Consider the following 21,221-nt stretch of genomic DNA (forward strand, 5'->3'; position numbering starts at 1 on the left):
AAGCAATGATTAAAATAAAATGGATCGACGGCACCAAATCGCACACACAGCACGCGATTGTGACCTCCGCAGGAAGCTTTGACAGCCGCTTCGTGGGGAAAGAGGGTTTGTTTGAATGGAGGAAGCGGAGAGAAAGAGCGCGCACGAGGGAAGGAAAAAAAAAAAGAAAAACAAAAAACAAACCAGGTTTAAAGATGAGCGTCGGAGGGGCAAGATATAATAACGTCCCCGGGATGGGGGGAGGGGAGGAGGAAGAGAAGCAGGCAAATCAGGCAAGCGAGCGATCTGAGTCCCCACGAAATACGTTCGAGACTAATTTAAGACGGAAAAAGTAAATAACCAACGAAAGGGGAAAAAAAAGAGAGGAGAGTAAGCTGGGGAACAGTGAGCGCGTGAGAGCGAGACAGAACGAGACAGAGCGTGAGAAGCCAACCGCTTGGCCAAGACGAGAGGCAAATGCAAAGGGTCGCAGTGGAGGGCCGTTGGCGTGGTTGCTGGCGTTGGCTGGCGGATGAGACAGTAGTAAAGCAGTTTTAGCAGAGTCACAGAGTCGCAGAGTTGCAGAGTCGCAGAGGATGATATGGAGCGGGCACCTGGGGCAACCACTAGCTAGCACGCGACAGACAGCCAGTGACGCAGGGTGAAGAAGGGGGAGAAAATGGCAAAAAAGGGAAAAAAGGGGAAAATTGGAAAAAGGAAAAAAGAAACAAAGAGCTGGGGACGATTGGAGAAAGTGCCCGCGGATGGCGGAAGGCGGATGGCTGGTGGCTCGAGAGACCTGGGGGATGAGATTGGAGAACTGGGGGAAGACTGGGGAAACGGAGGCCAGGGGGGGGGGGGGGGATGGCGATGGCGATGGCGATGGGGATGGGGATGGGGATGGGGACGGATGCACCCAGATCAGAATCCGACAAGACACACGGACACAAGCAACGCGAGCGCGAGAAAAAAAGAGAGAGCGAGAGCAAAAACTAGCGCGAGATAGCAGTGGAGGACGCTAGAGCAAGCCGGGAGTCGCAGCGGCCAGTCCTTAGCCAGTCCTTAGCCAGTCCTTAGCGGTACCACTGGGATGGATCAAGGTCAGAGGGGACTCATACGCTACATCCAGAATGAGGTCTGAACCACCAAAGCAGGCGATGGGGTAGCGATGGAAGCTGGCCCACGAAGTAACAGGTCACGAGCTAGCCAGCTAGCTGTGGAGTCCGTAGCAGTCGCAGGTCGCAGACTCGCAGACTCGCAGCTCGTTGCAGCAGCGCCAGCAGCGCCAGCAGTCAGTCGTTGATGTGCAGTGTACAAAGAAGTCGCAAGTACACAGGACGTGCCCAGGCAGGCGAGATCAAACGGCGGAGGAGGATTCAATTTCCTGGATGGAGATTGGTGCAGGCAAGCAGTATAATCACGCTACGGAGGGATGTACTGTACGCTATTGCTATGGAATAATCTCTCTCTCTCTCTCTCTCCCTCTACGGACAGTACGCGGATATCCTTCCTCTGTGGTCCGAGGATGGCGATTCGAGGGCCGGCAGGGGTGGTTTTAATCACAGGATCAGAAAAAAAAAAAGAGCAACGAGAGAAAAAAAAAACTGGAGAAAAGCAGCGGCCCTAGGTTCTAGCCGGGAAATGAAGCAGGGGATCGGGACACTTGGGGGATGATGGCCAGTGACCATGGAAAGATGGACAGAAAGCACCCCGGACACGAAGCTTGCTGGCCAGAGCTAGCCAGATGAGGATCGAGTCTGTTGGAGCTTACCCGACACTACGACTACGACTTCTGGCTCCCACGACAGCATTCAACTAGCACATCTCGCAAAGAGAAGTGGTTGTCAGATTAAGGATCGCAGGCCACAAAGCCACTCGCGGAAGTGGGTTAGCTCGCCGGGCACTTTCTTCCCCCTCAAAACAAAAGCCAAAGGTTAAAATAAAAAAAGAACGACAAAAGGAAAAAAAATGAGAAAAAGGAAAAACCAAAAAAAAAAAACAAAACCAGCCAACGATTGGCGCGTCTGGGGCCAGGAGGCGGCGGCGGGCTTACATCAGCCATACATCGGCCAGGTTTCGATTGGCGAGGGACGCCACGGCGGAAATTAAAAACGTCGCTGGCTGGAGTCTTTCGATCTTTTGCTTCTTCTTTCATGCAAGAATTCAGATAAAATAAGCGGCGCGAAGGTGGAGATGGATCGCAGATGGACTATCTCCAGCCATGACGTTGTTATAAGTTTGGAGAACCCGTGGAGTCACTGGTACTTACTGTGTACATGTCCAGTACATCAGTATATATAGATATTGATATATTCATTTCTGTCCGATCTGTATATGAACACAATCCAGCCTGGCAATGTCTGCTCCACGCACTGCTCGCTGTCCCGCGCTCCTTTGCTGCAAAGAGACGAAAGAAGGTCCTTCTCGTTCTCTTCTCGTTGTCTCCATGTGTGCTGTACCCTTCCCCACACTAACAAACAAACTACACCCGGGGACCCCAGCGAGAATGAAGTACTATGTACCTGCTACCATCGTCGCTTGGAGACACGGTGCAGTCCACACGTAGCTATCCATGTACCTGTCCATGTACCTCCACCTGTACCTGTACATCGAGGTCGCCTCCATTCTCCTTCCTCTCCTGGATCTTGAAACCAAGGGCGAAGTTTCTGTGCCAAAAATAAACGGCCGAAACTCTGATCAAACTTTGTGGTTCAGCCGATGCCCAACCCAAAACAAGTGTGTGTTCCATCTGATCATCCATTCCATCCATCCCTTTCATCATCCATATTCCTTTCCATATTCCATCCAATGTGGCGGCCAAACCGAACCCAGCCCAACCTATGAACAAACAAAAATAATGCCATAAATAAGAATGGATGATGTCGAGGTCTCAACCCACCTTGGGTTCGTCAGTTAGTTGCTCTCCTCGCCCCTAAACACTAGTCCCCAAGCCCCCCCACGCCACGCAGAAGGAATGATGTAACCCCAGCATGGCGCCCTACAACTCAAAAAAGAAACAGGGAAAGAAAAAGAAAAGAAAAGAGGGAACGCTGTGTGGATTCCCCACAAGAAACGGCCCTCCTAGGCAAGGCGAGGTACGAGAGCAAAAGCAATGCAGGCTAAGCAAGCTAAGCAAGCTAAGCAGCGCAACGAGCAACAGCCCAGTGCAACGCTGCGGTGGAGCCGGAACTTTGATGCGCTTCTGCAGGTTTTTGGGGCGCAACAAGGTGGTACTGTGGCATATAACGATGCGTGATGCTGGAACATGTGTGATTTGATTCGATTGGCGTGACTCTCTCTCTCTCTCTCTCTCTTTCTCTCTCTCTCACTGTTCATTTTCTATTTCGTCTTGTAGCATGGTAGTCTGTATTGTATTTTGTATTTGTATTTGATATCAAGGAGAGGAAAAAGGGTCAGTCTCCCGATCGCTTTTTTGTTGCATGCCTTTCATCAAAGGGATAAACCCCCCCCAACCAACCCCCACGGCGAACCCCGGAGAGTGAGATTCTTATTTCCCTGGAGATTTTGCTTCGGGGGCGAATGATCAATGATTTCATATCGTCATAACTAAACTTGTTCGTTAAATTATAGTTGGGGCACTTTACAAGAGAGAGAGACTGCTGTGTGCTCCCAAATAAATGCGCGCTTCCTCAGTTCCTGCTCAGGACGCCCCTTTCTTTCTCTTCCCCCCCTTGTAATAGTTTACTTGTTACTAGTATCCAATTGGCGGAATGAGGATGGGCATGATAATGTCCTGCAGTTTTGTATACAGAGCCTGGAATTGTCGGGCCAGTAAACAGGTAAAACATAAAAATCAAATCAAACGACAAAATACGGGGCAGGTTGCAGGTTGTGCTTGTTGTGGTGTTACATCCCTTTCTCTTTCTCTTCCTCCTCCTCCTTGTTTGCTTGCTCCTCGCTTATCTATCTCTCTTATCTACGCAGCTATCTCTCTGGATCTGGCGAATTGCTCAAGCTCTTTTCCCTGTTTTTTTTTTTTTCTTGATTATTTCTCCGTGCGCCGGCCAAGCCCGTCGTGCAAGGTTTCCCCCACCCACTCCTAGGATGTAGGATGTTAGTGAGTCGACATGGTACGAGGTATCCATGGGATGAAGAAGCCCATCATGGAAGCCCAGCCAGCAAGTGTGTCATCGGCCCATCATCAGTCGTACTTGCACGAGCAAGATAAGCTAGTTCCTTTCGCTAGCTCGAAGTTCAGGGTTAGGGGAGCAACCGTGCATGTCCACCAAAGAGCTTCCTTCTCTTCTTCTTCTTCTGGAGATATCCACTTCGCCGTCGATGTTCATGGGGGGGTGATGGGGGATGGGTAGTGTAGAATACAGATACAGGATACAGCGAAGGGCGTATGGGGCGTATGTATGGTCGTGACCGCCCTCGTCTGGCCGTATCTGTGATACGATACGTAAGTTACACGGTGCGGTACGGGGCTTGTCATGGCAAAATACACTCCTCCACTCCCCCACGACTGTGATGTCATGTCCAATGTCATGTCCATGTCGCAGTATCATTCTATTCTCGCATTCAAAAAAAGGGTTCATCTCCTCGAGAAAAAAAAATATAAACAATATAACTAATTAAAAAAATATAATTAAAAAATATAATTAAATTTTTTTTTACAAATATCAAAACAGAATCATATCACTCAACCTGGTGGCCCGGCAAACCCGGGACACACGGACCATGGTTGCTCTCAGACAGCTACATCGCCGCCGCGCCCATGCATCGCTACATCGTGCTGTACCCGTCCATTCTCTTATTCTTCATCCAGCCCTGTCTTGTCGCCGAGAGAGTGAGAGAGAGGGAGAGAGGGAGGAGGGAGAGAGAGTTGTGTCTTGCTCGATTTCTCCGGTCAAATCGGCTGCGCTCCTTAGCCATCGTGCCGTTACATGGGTCCTACTATCCTAAACTACTCTCTCTCACACACACACACACATACACCTTGGCGAAAGCAGGTTGCTGAAGAAAACATTAGAGCGGTTGCGCAGTAGAGCAGCGATGTAGGTTAATCTCGCTACTCACTAACTAACTATGTATGTGGGGAGGAATTACCTAGATATCGAGGCGAAGGGGGGGGAAGGGATTTGATGTGATGTGATTCCTGCGTAGATGGCCTGGCCAGAAACCAAGAGTAGAGTGTCTCTTCTCGCTTTGGAGCAAACATCCTAACCTGCATCCCGTGTAGGGCTACGGGCATTTATTCTTTTTGATTGCCATCGCCGTCATCACCGTCATCTGCGCTCCATCAGCTTACGGACAGAGTTATCAAGTCTCCCCATCAGCAATTGGTATTGATATTTACTTCTCCCCCCCCCCCTGTCCCGGTGAATCCAGCAATCAATCCCTCTTCTTCTTTCTTGCTGCTGCTGCTGCTGCTGCTGTGTGGCGTTGGGTATGTTTTTTTTTTATTGTTTCTCTATATATGACTAAAAATAAACATCATAAACTTTCGATTCTACCAAGAAATTCTTTTCGAAAAGCTTCCAGCTTACTCTATTTCAGTTAATCGATACAAGAGCTAATATCCTCATTCTCACCAACTCTATCAATATAGAAGAAGGAAACACAAAAGGAGGAAGAAAGAAGAAGGAGAAGGAGGAAACAAAAAAAAAGGAGTAAATAAAAAAGAAGAAAAAAGACCCCATCACCATGCCCTCCATAGCCCAACATCCCGACACCCCCGTACCCACGCCGCGCATCACAAAGTTCACAAACTGCCGCCTCCCGCTCAACGGCCATCTCGTCGAGCAGGATCTCTGGGTCGACTCCGCAACTGGCAAGATCCTCCAGGACCAGCAGGCCTTCTACGAGTTCCAGCTCTGTCCCGACCAGACCGTCGATCTGGGCGGGCGCATCCTGGCCCCGGGCTTCATCGATGTGCAGCTCAACGGCGCGAGGGGGTTCGATTTCTCCGTGCCACAGCCGACGAAGGAGGAGTATGATGCCGGGTTTCGCAAGGTGAATCTAGCGCTGGTGAGGACGGGGGTTACGTCGTATCTGCCGACGGTGACGAGTCAGGAGAGCTGGGTGTATAAGAAGGTATGTATCGGTGGAGGAATGAGAAAGGGGGGAAGGGAATGAAAGAGGGGAAAAGGAAGAGGGGGAAGAAAGAGAGGAAGAAAGAAGGGAAAAGACATGATAGAGAAAGCTAAATGGTTAAACCCACAGGTCCTGCCATCGCTAGGCCCCTCCGGTGGACCCCGCCGCGCAGAGGACGGAGCGGAATCTCTCGGCGCGCACGTCGAAGGGCCCTTCCTCAGCCCTGGCAAAAACGGCATCCACAGCCCCAGCGTCCTCCTCGCCGCCAACACCGGCTTCCAGGACCTAATAGACTGCTACGGCGCCGAAAACCTCCTCGCCTCGCAAGACGTTCCCTCCTCCGCCCCGATCACCCCCACCACCACATCCACGTCCGCCTCCTCCTCCGCCTCCTCCGCCTCCACCACCCGCAGCAACCCCACCGCAAACATAAAAATGATCACCGCCGCCCCCGAAGTCGGCATCATGAACACCCTCATCCCCACCCTCGTCTCCCACAACATCATCTACTCCATCGGGCACTCTGACGCCACCTATGAGCAGGCCCTCGACGCCCTCGCCGCCGGCGCGACCATGATCACGCACCTCTTCAACGCCATGCGGCCCTTCTACCACCGGCACCCGGGCATCTTCGGCCTGCTGGCGCAGCAGTCGCAGCAGGCCACGCGGCCCTTCTACGGCCTGATCGCCGACGGCATCCACCTGCACCCGACCAGCGTGCAGATCGCGTACCACGCGCACCCGGCCGGCATGGTGCTGGTGACCGACGCGATGAAGCTGTGCGGCATGCCCGACGGCGTGTACGAGTGGACGAACGGCGAGCGCATCATCAAGCGCGGCGCGCTGCTGACGCTGGAGGGCTCGGCGGAGGGCAAGATCGCCGGCTCCTCCGCCACGCTGATCGAGTGCGTGAATAATTTCCGGCGGTGGGCGGGGACCGGGGTGGTGGAGGCCGTCAGGGCGGTGACGGAGACGCCGGCGCGGATGCTGGGGTTGGAGGGCGTGAAGGGCGTGTTGGTGCCGGGGGCGGATGCGGATCTGGTGGTCCTGGGCGAGGATGCGGAGGGGACGTTGACGGTGGATCAGGTCTGGAAGTTTGGCGTGCGGGTTTTTGATTGCGTGAAGGATGCGCAGTGGGAGGCGTGAAGGGTGGTTTGTTGATTTGCACCCTCCCTCCCCCGTCTCCCCCTTCCCCCCATGTTTTATTTTATCTCATTTCACCGCCGCGTTGGAAAAAACATTGAGACTCTACCCGCGGGCGCGGAAAGAGACGTTCTGTTCTTATGTATCGGATGTTTCGGGAAACCCCCTTTTTTCTCTTTTCAAAGTTTTTCAATTTTCTTTTTGTCACATATAACTACATTGCCACGATTAGTCGACCTTACAGATTGAATAACGTACGATACGTAGCTAGCTATATCTAGTTTGATAGAGATTTTTTTTTAGAGATAGAGCGCCAGCATTTTGAATTTCATGTATCATGTATCTACCTATGTACAAGCACAAGTACAAGTAACCTTGTTTACCTTTAACTTTTTAACCTTTTGACTCCTGCATAATTCGGATTGAATAGCATTCCTCTCTTGCCTACGAGTATTTAGCTCATCTGAACACTATCTGTGCGTCTTTCGTAGGGGCATTTTGTTATATCTGCATATAATAGAAGCCAGTTTGTACTCTTGGGGCGAAAATACCCTCCCCCCCCTCCTTTTTGCGTAGATAGGCAAAGTTGGCCATACATATATGCCTAGGGTATCCCAACAAACATAGCTAACATATATATATGTAAACCAAAAACAAAAATAAAATAACCGTCTAAATAAATCCCACGAGCCCATCGCCCCTTGCTCTGCCGATGATCGTGGTATGGGCGCGGATTGAAAATATCCATATATATATATACGAGTATGTATATATCATAAAACCACGAGGATATTACTACCGATCACGGATACGCAAGGGGGGCTGGCTAATGCTTTTTGTTCTCGTTTCTCGTTTAGTTGCCCCTTCACTGATCGATCCCGGCTCTTCTTCTGCCGAATGGAGACGATGATATATATATGTATGTGTATTCCCTCCTTCCCCCCTCTCCTCGCTTTCACTGAATACCCTGAGAAAAGGAAAAGGAAAAGGTTATGAAGCATGTAATTTCGATCGTGTAAGCTCCAGATATCCTTAGGCAATGTTCCCTCCTCAGACGGGTACACATACACATTGTCTCCAGGGGAATGGATGGACATGTATATATATATATATATATATATATATATATATATAGAAAGAGAGGGAGAGGGAGAAGGGGAGACGGGGAGAAGGGGAGACGGGGAGAAGGGGAGACGGGGAGAAGGGGACCGCGATCCAGTCCGCCCACCTCGAATTGCCCAAACACACGCGTAGGTGCCGTTTCCAGTGGGAATACGGGGGAGCCAGTTCCCGTCAATCATTTCGAAATGTAGGAAGAAGAAGAAGAAACAAAACAAACCAAAACAAAAAAGGCAACGCATCCATCCCCAACTTCAGGCGCACCAACTGGAGTTTTTCCCCAGCAATAGTCCCGGCAGGGGATAGGGATAACTTCCAAGAATGGAATGGGGCTCTGGCATGCAGCAGGAGGATAGACAGACAAACAGACGGGACAGACAGCGGCATGGCAGTATCGGCTCCTGGTGGGAGATATAATCAGTAATGTGCTTTCTTACACCCCTACCCCTCCTTCACAGGCCTATGTCCTTATGCGGGTAGATATTTTTCTTTATCTAGGCTTGTGAAGTTCGATGGAGATTGGGTAGGGGGGTGTGTCGTTGCCCTGTGCGCGCTCGGAGCATGCATGGTATGCAACAGGCCAGTTCCCATGTGTATGATATCTGTGGTAGGCAATGGACAACCTGTATCGAGTAAAAACCAAAAGAGAGAGAAAGAAAGCAAGAAAGAAAGAAAACCCGCATGCGGAATTAAAAACAATTAATAATAAACTAATATAATATAGCAAAGCTAAAGCTAAGTAATTGTTGCAAACCCCAAATATTCCAGTTCCCATGCCATAGCCCTTTCTACTCGATGCAAATCGAATATTAAGGGGTACAGGGAGTGCGTGTGGGAGGTAAGTTGACATTGCCCATCCAAACACACAAACCTGAAATAAAAAGGGTTCAAATTAAGAATGTTAAGATGAATAAAGAAAAAAAAAGGGGGGGGGGAAACAAATAAGAAGTGCTTCAGGCGGGAAAATAAAAATAGACCGATCTCTCTTTGTCACACACTCACACATACAAACGCACGTTTTATCCCTTTTCCCATCTTCGTGAAATTTAATTTAAAAAAAAAAAAATGAAACAATCAAATAATCAGGTCAAGTCAATTCCCGTCAAATCAAATCCGATGTGGGAAAACAGGGAGCAGTAGGCGTTGGGAGAAGGAGAAGAAAATGTCCAGCCGATGGACTGGATGGATGGATGGGAGTCCTAACTCCTGACACAGACGCTTCCTGTTTTCGACCGCAGGACCGCATTCTCGTCTAGAGATTGAGCGTAATGGGGATGCATCCAAGGGAGACAAGGCCGTTCTGTTTCCGAGTGTGTTGTTGGTTTAGTCCATTCTATGGTATAATCGCATGATTTGACTTCCAGGGGAGGATGCACATAAGAGATATATATATATGGCTAGGAAACGGGATCACTCACAAACTTATTATTATTGCAGCATACGGCGGTACCCTTGCAACCGTTAAGCAGTCCGAGGTTCAAGACGCCCTCCATCGGCTCGCCTAAATTTAGTCAACAAAACAAATACATCCTGCCAGTCAGCTTTTATATCTTTCGCCGTATTGCCAACTTCCCTCCTTTCAATGACTAAAATATAAGGCAAAGAGATAACGTACACTTAGTCCCAACGCTGCCCTTCGACTTCTGCGCTTCCTTATCCAGACCAAAGATCTTCAGTCCCTGGATGACGGACTTGTCTTGGCTGGAGTGGGTGTTTTGGCAACACTGCGGGACGGAGTTACAGTTGCCGCTGCCATCCGCGCGGACGACGAGCGGGGCACCGTCTTCACCCCTGTGGGGTGGGACAGCCACGGCGCTGACGACGGTGCCGATGAAAGCAAAAGCGGAGAGGAAAAGTTGGAGCTGCATTTTGGATGTTATTGTTGTGTAGTGACCTGTTATGCGGGAGATTGTAGAGATTGGAGGGGAGGGATAATGCTGGCGGAAAGAGTGGAAAGGGTATTTGGTGATTTGCTTGTTGTTTTTGGGAGAGGGGGAGAGCGATATGAATGAGAGTCAGGTATTGTGGACTTGATATTGTTAAGGACAGGATGCTTTGCTTTGCTGTGGGCCTGGGGAAGAGAAGAAAAGAGCAGTTGGGAGGTGGACGAAGAGTCTTATATAGATCTTTCCGGTCTTTGTTCACTTATGGATGCTTCTTGTCAACAGCATATGGCCGTGACATGCTTGGATAGGGGGTGTGGAATCTGAGACTCCCTCGCCTCCGTCAAGGGTCCACGAGCTATGCTGCGTGCAACTCTGCCACCATCTCGAGAAGACGAAGAGACGACGTCGTCGCACTCCCCTATTCAAAATCCTCCAGTATAGAGTCAGTCGAAGTGGTGCAAAACGTCAATCGCAATTCGAAAAATAATAAATATCTGATATTTCGCTCACTGGCTGCTCCAGCCACTTCCAGATACGGAATGAGGATCCAGGAACAAAAGCCCAAGTGCACAGGAGTACCACCCCATCTGTGCCGGGTGTGTCCTGTGCACAGGCTAATGTACGTTCCCGTCGAGCTCTTTGAGACAGACGCAAAAAAGAAAAGAGGGAGAAAGAGCATATAGCAATATAAACTGGTTCAGGGCAGCAGCAGGAGCCAATAGTTGCAGTTGATTTGGAACTAGAATCGAACCAGTTTGAGTTACTGTGGCTCTCTGCCTGTGGTATCAATGGAGCCGGCCGTGGTGTACTTGCACAAAGTACCTGCATTTCGTGCCAGCTTGCTTGCTTGTCTGCTTAGGATTTAAAAGAAAATTCAGTGTGGGCAAGGGGAATGATACTTAACCGCCAGGTGTTCGGCGAGCGTTCGGGAGGATTCGTGGGATGGAGGTTGGCAAGAAAAGGCCTGCAGGTGTGGGCAACGACTGTCTGACCACATATCAGAGGAGCTGCATTCATAAGCACAGCGCATGTATTGTCGATGTAACTACTATCCCAGGCTGGAAAGGTTGGTGTCACGGGCAAAATTGGGCTAAGTCAGAATGTATATATATGTGGTTGAAAAAGGGGGGAAATAATGGTTTGGTTGCAAAAGTGTGGAAAGGCGCGCTCAACAGTCGACGGTTGATGATTTGACGATGCACAACCAGCCCCTATTCCTTTTCGAAGGTGTCTTAGGTTCATGTTGGCTGATTGTCTAATAGATATTAATCTTAGGGGCGGCTAGCATTCGTGTCAGTAAACAAAATATCAAAGTTGATAATGATCTCTATATACTTCCGTTTAGGGGCAGTAACGTGACCTGCTAGCTTCTGAGAATCAGTTTCATAACCCTATTCCTACACGGCAATGTCTATAGGTCATATCAATATCTCGCAATATCTAGCAGTAATATGAATTAATACTCTTCAATTATTTATATTCTGCTATATTCATGTTGTTCTCCAACACCACATCTGAGTAGATGCACTAACTATGTTTATGCTTATGTAGCCGGTCGTAGCGAGCGTAGCATGCTTGTACTCGTGAAGAAAAACGTGGGCAAAAAAGATCTCCCCAGCCACCCATACCAAACAAAACCAGAATGATGAAACAGCTTGACGTCCATATGTAGAGAGAGATCAGGCGCTGCGGATTTGTATACATACATATATTGAATTTTCTAGATTTTCTTGAAAAAAAAAGAAAAGGAAAAGGAAAGCATCAAAATAAAGCAAATTTTAAAAAAAAATAGTAATTTACAGCCTGGCCGTCTCCCTCCTCCACCCAACCTCCTCAGCAATAAGCTCCGCCGCCCGCTCCGCAATCGCCAACACCGTCACCATTGGGTTAACGGTAGGCATGGTCGGAAACACGCCCGCATCCGCAATACGCAGTCTTCTCAATCCCTTCACTTTCAGCTGCGAATCAACAACCGCATACGGATCGTTCACCACATCCCCCATTTTCGTCGTGCCTGCCGGGTGGTAGACGGTATGCGCCGCACGCCGTCCATACTCGCTCAATTCCTCGTCGGTCGTGAGGTCAGGGCCCGGCGCGACTTCACGCTTGATCCAGTCCTTGAAGGGAGCTTGCTGCGCGACTTTGCGGGCGGCTTTGAAGCCGGCGACGATCGTGGCGGCGTCGTAGCCTTCTGGGTCGGTGAAGTAGCGGAAGTCGAGGGCTGGTTTCACGGCTGGGTCGGCGGAGGTGAGGTAGAGGCGCCCGCGGGAGCGGGGACGGGGGATGTTGGGAGTCATGCAGAAGGCGTTCATGGGGATGTCGTAGCCGAGCCGGGAGGTGTTGACGCAGAAGGGGATTTGGTAGCAGTGCATCATTACGTCTGCGGCGTCGCCGTCGAAGCCGGCGGCGTTGGGGGCCTCGCGGCGGAGGAAGACGCCGGCATCGGAGTCCATTGTTGTTTGGTTTGGGGGCACGGGTTTGTTGAGTTCCCAGATTATGATGGTTTCCGGGTGGTCGAGGAGGTTCTCACCGACGCCTGGGATATCCTTGACGACAGGAATGGACAGGGAGGAGAGTTGTTCCTGAGGCCCAATGCCGGATAAAAGTAGAAGGCGTGGGGTATCGACTGATCCAGCACAGAGGATGGTCTCCCGCTTGGCATTGACGGTGAGTTTTTCTCCGGATTTGAGAGTCAGATTGACTCCTGTCACGGTATCATCTTTGACATTGACGCGCGAGACCCAAGCGTTCGTTAAGATGGTCAAATTGGGACGCTTTTCGTCTCCGCGGATGACGGGATGGATGTAGGCGACACTCGCACTGCTCCTGCGGCCATCCTCAGGGTTGTATGCAATAGAGAAGAAGCCCACGCACTCTGTCAATTTGCCCTTTTCACGAATTTCCTTGTTGAAGTCTTCGATCACCGGGATATTGAGAGCGGAGGAGCAAGATTCTACCCAATCCTTGCAAAGCCGGTTGCGGTGTCGGAGGTGCACGGGCTGGATGGTGTTCCGCAGGTTGTCCGCAAGGCGGGTGAAGGTTTCAAAGTCCCAGCCTTTGCAGCCCATACTTTCCCAAAGCTTGCAGTCATACTCGAAAATCCGGAACGAGATGAGGGTGTTATGGCTGGAGCAGCCACCAAGGACCTTGGCGCGGGAATGACGGATATAACTATTGCCTACAGATAGCAAAAGGAAGAAGGTGAGAAGGTAATAATGTAGGCAGTGAACGACACTGATAGGGAAAGGAGCTCACGGAGGGAAAACGGTTTCACATAATCGTGATGGCAACCTGAAGGCCCGGGGAGGAAACGCGGGCCAAAATTGCTGGATCGAAAACAGATATAGACATACCCATCGGTTGTTCTACCGTTCCGTAGTCATAGTCGAACTCCTGAGAGCCTAGCAAGCTGAGCCAGTCCTTGAGGATCAGGATTCTGTCGTCCTTGTAGTCGCTGGGCCCCGCTTCGATGACGAGGATCCTCATGCGTGGGAGATATTCTGCCAGCCTGCTAGCGATGACACAGCCAGCTGTTCCTCCACCGACGATAACATAGTCGTAGCTGTCGACATCAGCTGCAGACAGATGATCTGTAGTTGCCATCTTTTCTTTGTTCTATGTTCTTCCAATATATATATATATATAACCCTACTCTACCTTTTGGACTCTTGTTGAACAGGTTTTTCAGGCACGGAGACGACGGAAGCGTTGTTGAACGGTTTCGATGCTCGAGTCCTGGAAACAGGGAGGGAGGGAGAAAAAGCGAATAGAACCAAGGTCAAAGCAGCAAGCAAAAAACGAACAGTGTTTGCAGTGCCTTACTGAGTCGATGTTGACACCGGCAAAGATGCCATCCAAGGTGGGTGATCTGTCAATGACGGAATTCTACCCTGTACATCAATGACAACAACAAGGTGGGTTCAAACGAAGAAATATACGGGCACGCAGTCTATCCTCAAACGGCAGCAAACGCATGTAAATCGAAGTTGCGGCGTTTCCTGTCGCCAACAATTGATTGTAGATGCGGTGGGAAGGCGGACTGCCTCAATGGTCCAGCATCGGTTCTGCCGGGATTCGAGTGCTGGAACCAAGCAAGTTCTCCGCACCCGGACTGATCAGCTTGCGGGTTGCTTTTTTTTTTTCGTGTCTCAACCCTCGCCTCTACGGTTACGGTCTCCCGAATCCAATTCCCCAACCTCTGACTGCATGCTCAGCCAATAATTCGAGCTCCCTTGGTGACTTCGTCGAACCCCGTCTCGGCGCCAACCAGCCCTAAAGCCTAACTGGGAAGGCGGATGGATCCCTTGTCTGCCTTTTGTTGGCTGGACAGTGACTCGGCGCTGCATGATGACATCGACGGCGGCACCAGGAACCAGGCAAGAGGGAACAGTTCAAGTTCTCATCGATGAACAACTCCAGCGATAGCACCCTCGCGTGTCACCGATTTCGAGGAACAAAATAAATGTGGTTTGTCTGTGGGCGGAATCGTCCCTTGCCGCTGCCGGTGAAAAGGTGAGTTGGATCAGGAGCTGATTGATCGAGTCATTGAAAAGTTTTTTCATTTTCATATATCTACATGAATTGATGAGATTCCAATTTTAAGATGACGCCAGGAGCCGAATCCATCTTTTTTGAAAATAAGAAGAGAAGTGTTTTTTTCGAAGTGACCCTCGCTGGACCATCATCATATCCAAAACCAACCGGCGTGGTAGGACTTTCAAAGACCCACCAAAACGAAAAAAAGAAAGAAAAGCAACTTTCTATGTTTCTTCAAATATTAAAGAGACCAAAGACTTTTCGGCTGGTTACTGTATGACGATCAAATATTCCTGTTATTCCTGGCCTCTATTCCCAAAGCGCCTCTGTTAAGAACATATATTTCTTTTCTATATATAAAACAACACAAGAAGACACTGCTCTAGTCATTTCAATGAACACAAAAAACAAAAAGGTGCATTCAATACAACCAATCCGAAGCAGAAAATCATCTCAGAAGCTAAAAATGAAGACAAATGTCATATCATGTTAAGGCCACCTTTTGTTATTTCTATTTTCTTTTCTTTCTTTCTTTTTTTTTTTTTAAAAAAAAAACGCTGACTTGTTTTGCCCACTTGAATTCCAGCCCCAAGGCTTTCTTGCTTATCTTTCAGTCGCCACGTGCCAATGTTCGTGGACAGTAATGCCGCCCACCTCATTGCTCTCTAAATCGCTACTGTCATGTCCGCTGGACGCAGGAGTCTTCGAGGAACTAACCGCAGCGAAATGTTTGCCCGCAACCGGCCTCAGCTGATACTGCGAGCTGTTATCATTCAGTTGTTCGAAGCCGCCGCCACCACCGGGCCCGCTATTTTTCGACGCGCCCGTGGAATTAGCAGGGTAGCTTGTGTTGCTGCCGGAACCATACTTGGGGCGCCGTAACAGAGGCCGTAAGAGCGGGATGCAGGATAGGGTGACAGCTACGCTGGGTTCGAGGCCGGAGAAGATGTTTGCTGGGGGAATGGAGTAGGTAATATCTGCGAAGTCCATGGAGGAGAGTGTGTGGATGCGGACAGCACTGACGACGCAGGTTCTGTGGGGTTGAACAGATGGTAAGTAACGTTTTGCTGCAAAATAATCCCGTTCCATTCGAACTGGGTGGCTCTAAAGGAGGAGGAGGGGGGGGGGGGGGGGGAAGCATACAGAAGACCAATGCTGAACACGCCAATCAGGACCAGCTTTTTATACAGCTGCATCTGCAGCTTAGCCAGGTATGGTAAGGGGAGGCACAACACCAAGATGTCGGTGACAAGGTTAAAGACACCGGTAATGGTGAAGGAGAGGACCTGGTCACCACATTTTCCACCGGGGATTGTCTGGTCCCAGTTAAAGGCGAAGGGACGGCAAATGACACAGCCTGCGACAATGGTCGCGATTGCCCATGCAGCGATGAACACCATGGCGCCTCTGCCTACCCAGATAACGGTCGCTACAGGGAATACCTTGGCGTAAAGCATGAGGATGGACACTTTGCAGAAACTTAGACTGAGAACCCAGAGGAATTGGAGCGGGATGAGTAGCTGGATGCAGATGTGTTAGTCATATGGAGCTTAAAGTCCTTATCCATATTAAATGAATGGTGTTCAACGGAATTATAAGCTTTCTTCAAGAATTGCTTACCTTTAGAAGCTTTGTGATGGGTTCGAGTCCGTATTCCTGGATCACTTGTACTGTGTGTCCATATCCGATGCCACACTGGATGACGCCTACAGCTCGTGCACGTCAGAAAGTGGCTCCTACAGCTGCCGTGCCATACATTGAGGCATGGATGTTGGGTGCTGTAAGGGTGGTGGTTTTTTGCCCACTACCTACCAGTGATACTGACGGACTCCAAAGCTACCGCAAATATCTGCCATTCGGTTAGTGGGAGATGGCAAGGATATAACCAATGAGACGAATCGGACCACAAACTCACACATGCGACGATAATACAATAGTCACTTGCATCCAACGATCTGTCCGCAAGGTGTCGAGCAAGCATACGCAACATAACTGCCAGTGCCGGAATGATGGCGAAGGCAATTGCAACTCCCAGAACTGACCTCTGATCAGCCGTTACGATAGGGAAAGGTGGTGCTTTGGACGGCGGTGGAAGGCCCTCCATGTTGACAAATGCGTTGCAAACGCTTCAATTTGTTTCAACAGACGCTTTCTTGATAGTGAGGTTTGGAAGCCACATCTAGAATGGCGTGGGAATAAAAAGGAAGGGAAACACGACTGCCCGCGGTCGTTGAGCACGAATCCGCTTTTTCTAGGACAGTTCCCTATATATAGGCAGCTGCAAAACCTTCATCAGGGCTGTCCTCTGAGCAAAACGAGGGATGATAGGGGGAACACTGCATAGACAGGAACAACAGAAAAGCCTTCCCGTCTCGATACTGCAGGTGGCGCGACCAAAGTGGATAGCAGCAGAGGCTTTTGGCTACTGTGGCAGAGTCAACCCGCGCAGGGATTGACTGTCGATCAAAACGGGAATTTGGATAGCCATAAGGCAATCCATCACATTTTGAATTTTTGATCGCGGTCTGGTCCTTTTTATGGTGTTTGGAATATTGCCATCATTCCTGAAGACTTTGGCCGGCGAGCGGGATGTGAATGGAATCCCGGACCAGAACTCCACTGCTTGGCCTCTTTAGCGCATTGACGGCCTGACCCTGTCAGCATTGACCTAAGTGATCTCGATTGTGTATACAAAACCCCACTAACGGGATGCACTCTGCTTCGAAAAAGCTGCTTGTCAGGCGGATATTCCAAGCATTGTCATAACCTCTTCCCTCAGTATAACGGGAACCCATATAAACGGATCATGAAAAACACCGACTGTGTTATCAATGTATTTTAGCTCCAGATTGAAGGACAGTATTCGTGGAAGGATATATACGGGATCACGGTACTGAGGAATCATCCCCAACTCCCCAAGCGGATGCATTGAAAATTTACAGGTCTAAAATTTTGGACCCTTGGCGACCGTTTATGGACCCACATTAAGTCGTCTCCCGTTCGTCTGACAGGTGAATCTAGCAAAAACACACCTCGCTTCCGAGAACATAGTTGGCGAAATAGGTGCGATATACAATGGGATGGCTAGGCCATGGCGCCCCTTTTGAAGCAGTCGGTCTTTTTGTGTTTAGTCCCTTCATGAGCTCAGGTGCCCTAGCTCTCTTCGCGGCCCACCAGGAAGAGATACGATTCTGCACCCATCCCTTAGCATGCCGGCTTCGCTAGTGGGCTCCAGCAGTTTGATGTTTCAGCTTCCAGGTTGATCCAACCCACCAAGCCGCTAAGAAAACGGCCGAGTCTGGAAACTCCCCCGAGCGGTACGTTAGACTGCTGGCATTTGTGCTTCCCAGCTGAACGAGCACGATGATTTGAAAGGCTTCAATTCAAGTTTTATGTGTTTTTGGTTATCCCTCGCATATCGGCGAGAGGATTGATTCCTTCAGCCAGTCAGTGTTAAACCGATTGGGCTGACGTCTGACTAAAAGTAGAAGTGCCAATGATTGCTGTCACCGATGCGGAGCAGGACGAACGCTTTTCGTTGGGTCCCGTCGCATCCACAATGGCGGATCCACTGCTCCACACTCCCGGGACGAAGTCCGACGATAGCGCGGGATTCGACGTCTGGCCAATTAATGCATGCCATTTCTTTGCGTCCCAAAAATTTTGATCTATCAAACGGCTGGGAACGAGCTTTAGCACGAGAAAAGGGCATATTTAAGCGCACAGCTCAGGTTCGGGACGAAGGGTGTATTTCCAATTGGCCTGTAGCGTGGGGCAGCCACCAAAACTCTCCTATCAGCGGTTGGGGGTTTCGAATGACCCGTCTCATGGGCCATGTGGCTTGCCGCCAATACCATTGTACAAAATATTCACGGGAGAGCCTGTTTGACAGACTAAAAAAGGGAACAAGATCAATCACCTTTGACGGGATGCTTGCCCCTCAAGAGAAGCCTCGCTTGGGGAGGGAAGCCGGCCACGGCTCAAGGGGCACTAATGCGGCCGCCACCTGGACGGCGCAAAACTGTTCTCTGAAGAATGCGAACTAATTTTGCACGAGGAGATTTATCACAATTCCCAGGATGGAGTTGCCATGAACCCCATATGGGACTTAACAACAATCTTCAACGGCGAGTCGCGAAGTTTCTGTGGGTAAATGACAGCGATTCTTGATGCTGTCATTCCCTGAGTTTTTCAAGCCCATAAATTTGAAACAGACCCTAGTGCAATATCTGGAAGTTATGGCAGGGTTGAAGGAGTTCGCGGGCTTGGGTGGGCCGCAGCTTGCTGGCCTGTTTGCTGTTGCTGTTCTGACGCTCTGTATCTGGCGTCGTTACCTTTCCCCGATCAGTGACATTCCGGGACCGTTTGCGGCCAGCTTCACTCGGCTATGGCATATCCATCGTATCCTCAAGGGGGACCAAAATCTGGAACTCATTCGGTTACACAATCAACATGGTATGTATACTTGATCTTTAACTTTTCTGGTAACTGTCCTTATACAACATTGTGTTGTTAATCGAAGCGGCACCAAAATAGGACATTTTGTTCGTGTGGCGCCCAATGAGGTCAGCGTCAGCCATCCCGATGCCGTCAGAAAGATCTTGGGAACGATGCTTCATAAGGACAAATGGTACAAGATCATAGCCTTCCCAGATGGCCGTTTCGAGAACCCTATGTCCGCTACGGACCCCAAAGTGAAATTGGAGTTGTCCAAGCATCTTGCGCCTGCCTACACCCTCTCCAACCTACTCATAAACGAGCCCAGCGTCGGCGAAACCATCAAGCTCCTGCTGGGATGGCTGGACAAGTTTGCTTCCTCCGGCGAGCCAATCGATCTGGGTAAATATTTTACCTTCGCAACCTCAGACATCGTAGGCGACGCTGTATTCTCTAAACAATTTGGTTTCTTACGCGAGGGTCGCGATATCAACAACACTATTGCCAACGCTACGCCGCAGACGGCCTACGTCTCTGTTGCCGGCTACTTCCGCTGGTTCCATGTTCTCTTCCTCAGCAACCCAATCATCACCTGGCTGAATATCACGCCATGGGGCCACCTTATTGACACAGCCATGACGGCTATCAAGGAGCGCCAGAAGAACCCTGATGCGCGAATAGATGCTGTCGCCCACTGGTTCCGTATGCTCAATCAGCACCCCGACCGCATGAAGCTGCATGAGATCCATAGCGCCGCATTTAACGCTGTCGCGGCTGGCAATGAAACCGTCTCCTCCGGGCTGCAGGCATTCGTGTACTATATGATCCGCCATCCAAATGCCTGGGACCGCGCGAGGGCGGAGATCGACGCCGCCGGCCTTAAGGACCCTGTCATCAGCTACATGGATGCGCAGAAGTTGCCTTTTTTGCAAGCGTGTATTAAAGAGACGCTTCGCATATTCGGACCTGCGCCAATGGGCCTACCGCGCATTGCACCCGAGGGCGGCTTGACAATTGGTGATCGAACTATCCCCCAGGGAACCGTTGTCTCTGTCAGCATCTGGGTTATGCATTATTCGAAGGAGATTTGGGGGCCGGATGCTGGTGAATTCAACCCCGATAGGTGGCTGGGTGAGGATGCGGCGCGTCTTACGAAATATTATATTCCCGTAAGTAACTCAGTATCCCCCATCCGGCATCCATGACAAAATCTCCCCAACTAACATACATCGCTTACCCAAAACAGTGGGGGATGGGTTATGCCTCTTGTCCCGGGCAGCACCTGGCGCGAATCGAGTTGTACAAAATTTGCGCAGCGCTCGTGCGAGACTATAACATCCGACAAGTTGACCCAAAGCAAGAATGGACGTGGAAGGCTTACTTTACTGTGGTTCCGCATAACTGGCCATGTATTGTCGAGAAGCGGAATAAGGAGACCACTCCCTAGGCACCGTGCTATGTCTGCAAGGATGCCATCATGCTAATACCCACCACACCTCCTTGAATTTATTATAAACGTTAATGCTTTTTCTACCTCTGTTATGACATTCCTCTGCTCTCATTTGCTTCTCTTTCTCGCAGACACGGCCTTTGCAACCTATATTATAATATTGTTCAATTTTCTCCAATGCACGAATTGGTCAGTATATAACACCACATATTTAGGTCCCAAATTGAATCATTCTTTGAACAATAACTTTATTATTATTTTGTTATTGTTATTATTTCCTCCGAAACCTTACCTAAGAAGAAGGATGTGGGAAACTGTTCATCCGCTAGCAAGAGAAAACATGTAATGAGCTAGCCCACTACCGGATTAAAAGCCCCTTGTGCACTACAGAACTACCCTACAACAATGAGACACTGCAGATTGTCACGGAGCAGCTGTTAATGTACACAGCGATAAGGAATTGAGAAGACAGAAAGACCGAAAATAAAAGAAATAGATTTCATGCTCACCTACAGTAAAACACATCTGCAGCATGTAGTGACTAGATATATATAGATCACAGAGAGAATAGAGAGCGGGATGCATCCTTAAGCGGCAGAGACTCTTCGACAAGC

At 49.7% G+C, this 21,221-nt stretch overlaps 8 protein-coding genes across 8 annotated transcripts; 4 read left to right on the top strand and 4 right to left on the bottom strand.

Moving 5' to 3' along the window:
* Positions 1-1,147: 1,147 nt before the first annotated feature.
* HCBG_08759 (uncharacterized protein) lies at positions 1,148-1,917 on the top strand (the record flags this gene model as incomplete). The annotated part of the gene is made up of 2 exons (XM_045435808.1): positions 1,148-1,270; positions 1,720-1,917. 2 exons carry the CDS (start codon positions 1,148-1,150, stop codon positions 1,915-1,917), a joined length of 321 nt encoding a protein of 106 aa, XP_045283600.1.
* A 634-nt stretch (positions 1,918-2,551) lies between these two features.
* HCBG_08760 (uncharacterized protein) lies at positions 2,552-3,235 on the top strand (the record flags this gene model as incomplete). Its single annotated transcript, XM_045435809.1, has 3 exons — positions 2,552-2,715; positions 2,851-2,887; positions 3,065-3,235. 3 exons carry the CDS (start codon positions 2,552-2,554, stop codon positions 3,233-3,235), a joined length of 372 nt encoding a protein of 123 aa, XP_045283601.1.
* A 2,411-nt stretch (positions 3,236-5,646) lies between these two features.
* HCBG_08761 (N-acetylglucosamine-6-phosphate deacetylase) lies at positions 5,647-7,488 on the top strand (the record flags this gene model as incomplete). Its single annotated transcript, XM_045435810.1, has 2 exons — positions 5,647-6,036; positions 6,166-7,488. 2 exons carry the CDS (start codon positions 5,647-5,649, stop codon positions 7,180-7,182), a joined length of 1,407 nt encoding a protein of 468 aa, XP_045283602.1.
* Positions 7,489-8,981: 1,493 nt separating this feature from the next.
* On the bottom strand, positions 8,982-10,306 carry HCBG_08762 (uncharacterized protein; the record flags this gene model as incomplete). Its single annotated transcript, XM_045435811.1, has 3 exons — positions 8,982-9,598; positions 9,717-9,799; positions 9,914-10,306. 3 exons carry the CDS (start codon positions 10,164-10,166, stop codon positions 9,551-9,553), a joined length of 384 nt encoding a protein of 127 aa, XP_045283603.1.
* A 1,574-nt stretch (positions 10,307-11,880) lies between these two features.
* On the bottom strand, positions 11,881-13,787 carry HCBG_08763 (oxidoreductase; the record flags this gene model as incomplete). Its single annotated transcript, XM_045435812.1, has 2 exons — positions 11,881-13,362; positions 13,538-13,787. 2 exons carry the CDS (start codon positions 13,785-13,787, stop codon positions 11,981-11,983), a joined length of 1,632 nt encoding a protein of 543 aa, XP_045283604.1.
* Positions 13,788-15,323: 1,536 nt separating this feature from the next.
* Positions 15,324-16,824, bottom strand: HCBG_08764 (uncharacterized protein; the record flags this gene model as incomplete). Its single annotated transcript, XM_045435813.1, has 5 exons — positions 15,324-15,753; positions 15,864-16,240; positions 16,341-16,432; positions 16,533-16,569; positions 16,636-16,824. 5 exons carry the CDS (start codon positions 16,822-16,824, stop codon positions 15,324-15,326), a joined length of 1,125 nt encoding a protein of 374 aa, XP_045283605.1.
* A 454-nt stretch (positions 16,825-17,278) lies between these two features.
* HCBG_08765 (uncharacterized protein) lies at positions 17,279-18,556 on the bottom strand (the record flags this gene model as incomplete). The annotated part of the gene is made up of 5 exons (XM_045435814.1): positions 17,279-17,374; positions 17,753-17,941; positions 17,994-18,096; positions 18,193-18,388; positions 18,445-18,556. The coding sequence occupies 5 exons, from the start codon at positions 18,554-18,556 to the stop codon at positions 17,279-17,281; spliced, it is 696 nt and encodes a 231-aa protein (XP_045283606.1).
* A 402-nt stretch (positions 18,557-18,958) lies between these two features.
* HCBG_08766 (benzoate 4-monooxygenase cytochrome P450) lies at positions 18,959-20,851 on the top strand (the record flags this gene model as incomplete). The annotated part of the gene is made up of 3 exons (XM_045435815.1): positions 18,959-19,175; positions 19,257-20,326; positions 20,404-20,851. The coding sequence occupies 3 exons, from the start codon at positions 18,959-18,961 to the stop codon at positions 20,602-20,604; spliced, it is 1,488 nt and encodes a 495-aa protein (XP_045283607.1).
* Positions 20,852-21,221: the final 370 nt, after the last annotated feature.

The sequence above is a fragment of the Histoplasma capsulatum genome (genome assembly GCF_000150115.1).
Source record: "Histoplasma capsulatum G186AR genomic scaffold supercont2.17, whole genome shotgun sequence".
Classification (NCBI taxonomy): Eukaryota; Fungi; Ascomycota; class Eurotiomycetes; order Onygenales; family Ajellomycetaceae; genus Histoplasma; species Histoplasma capsulatum.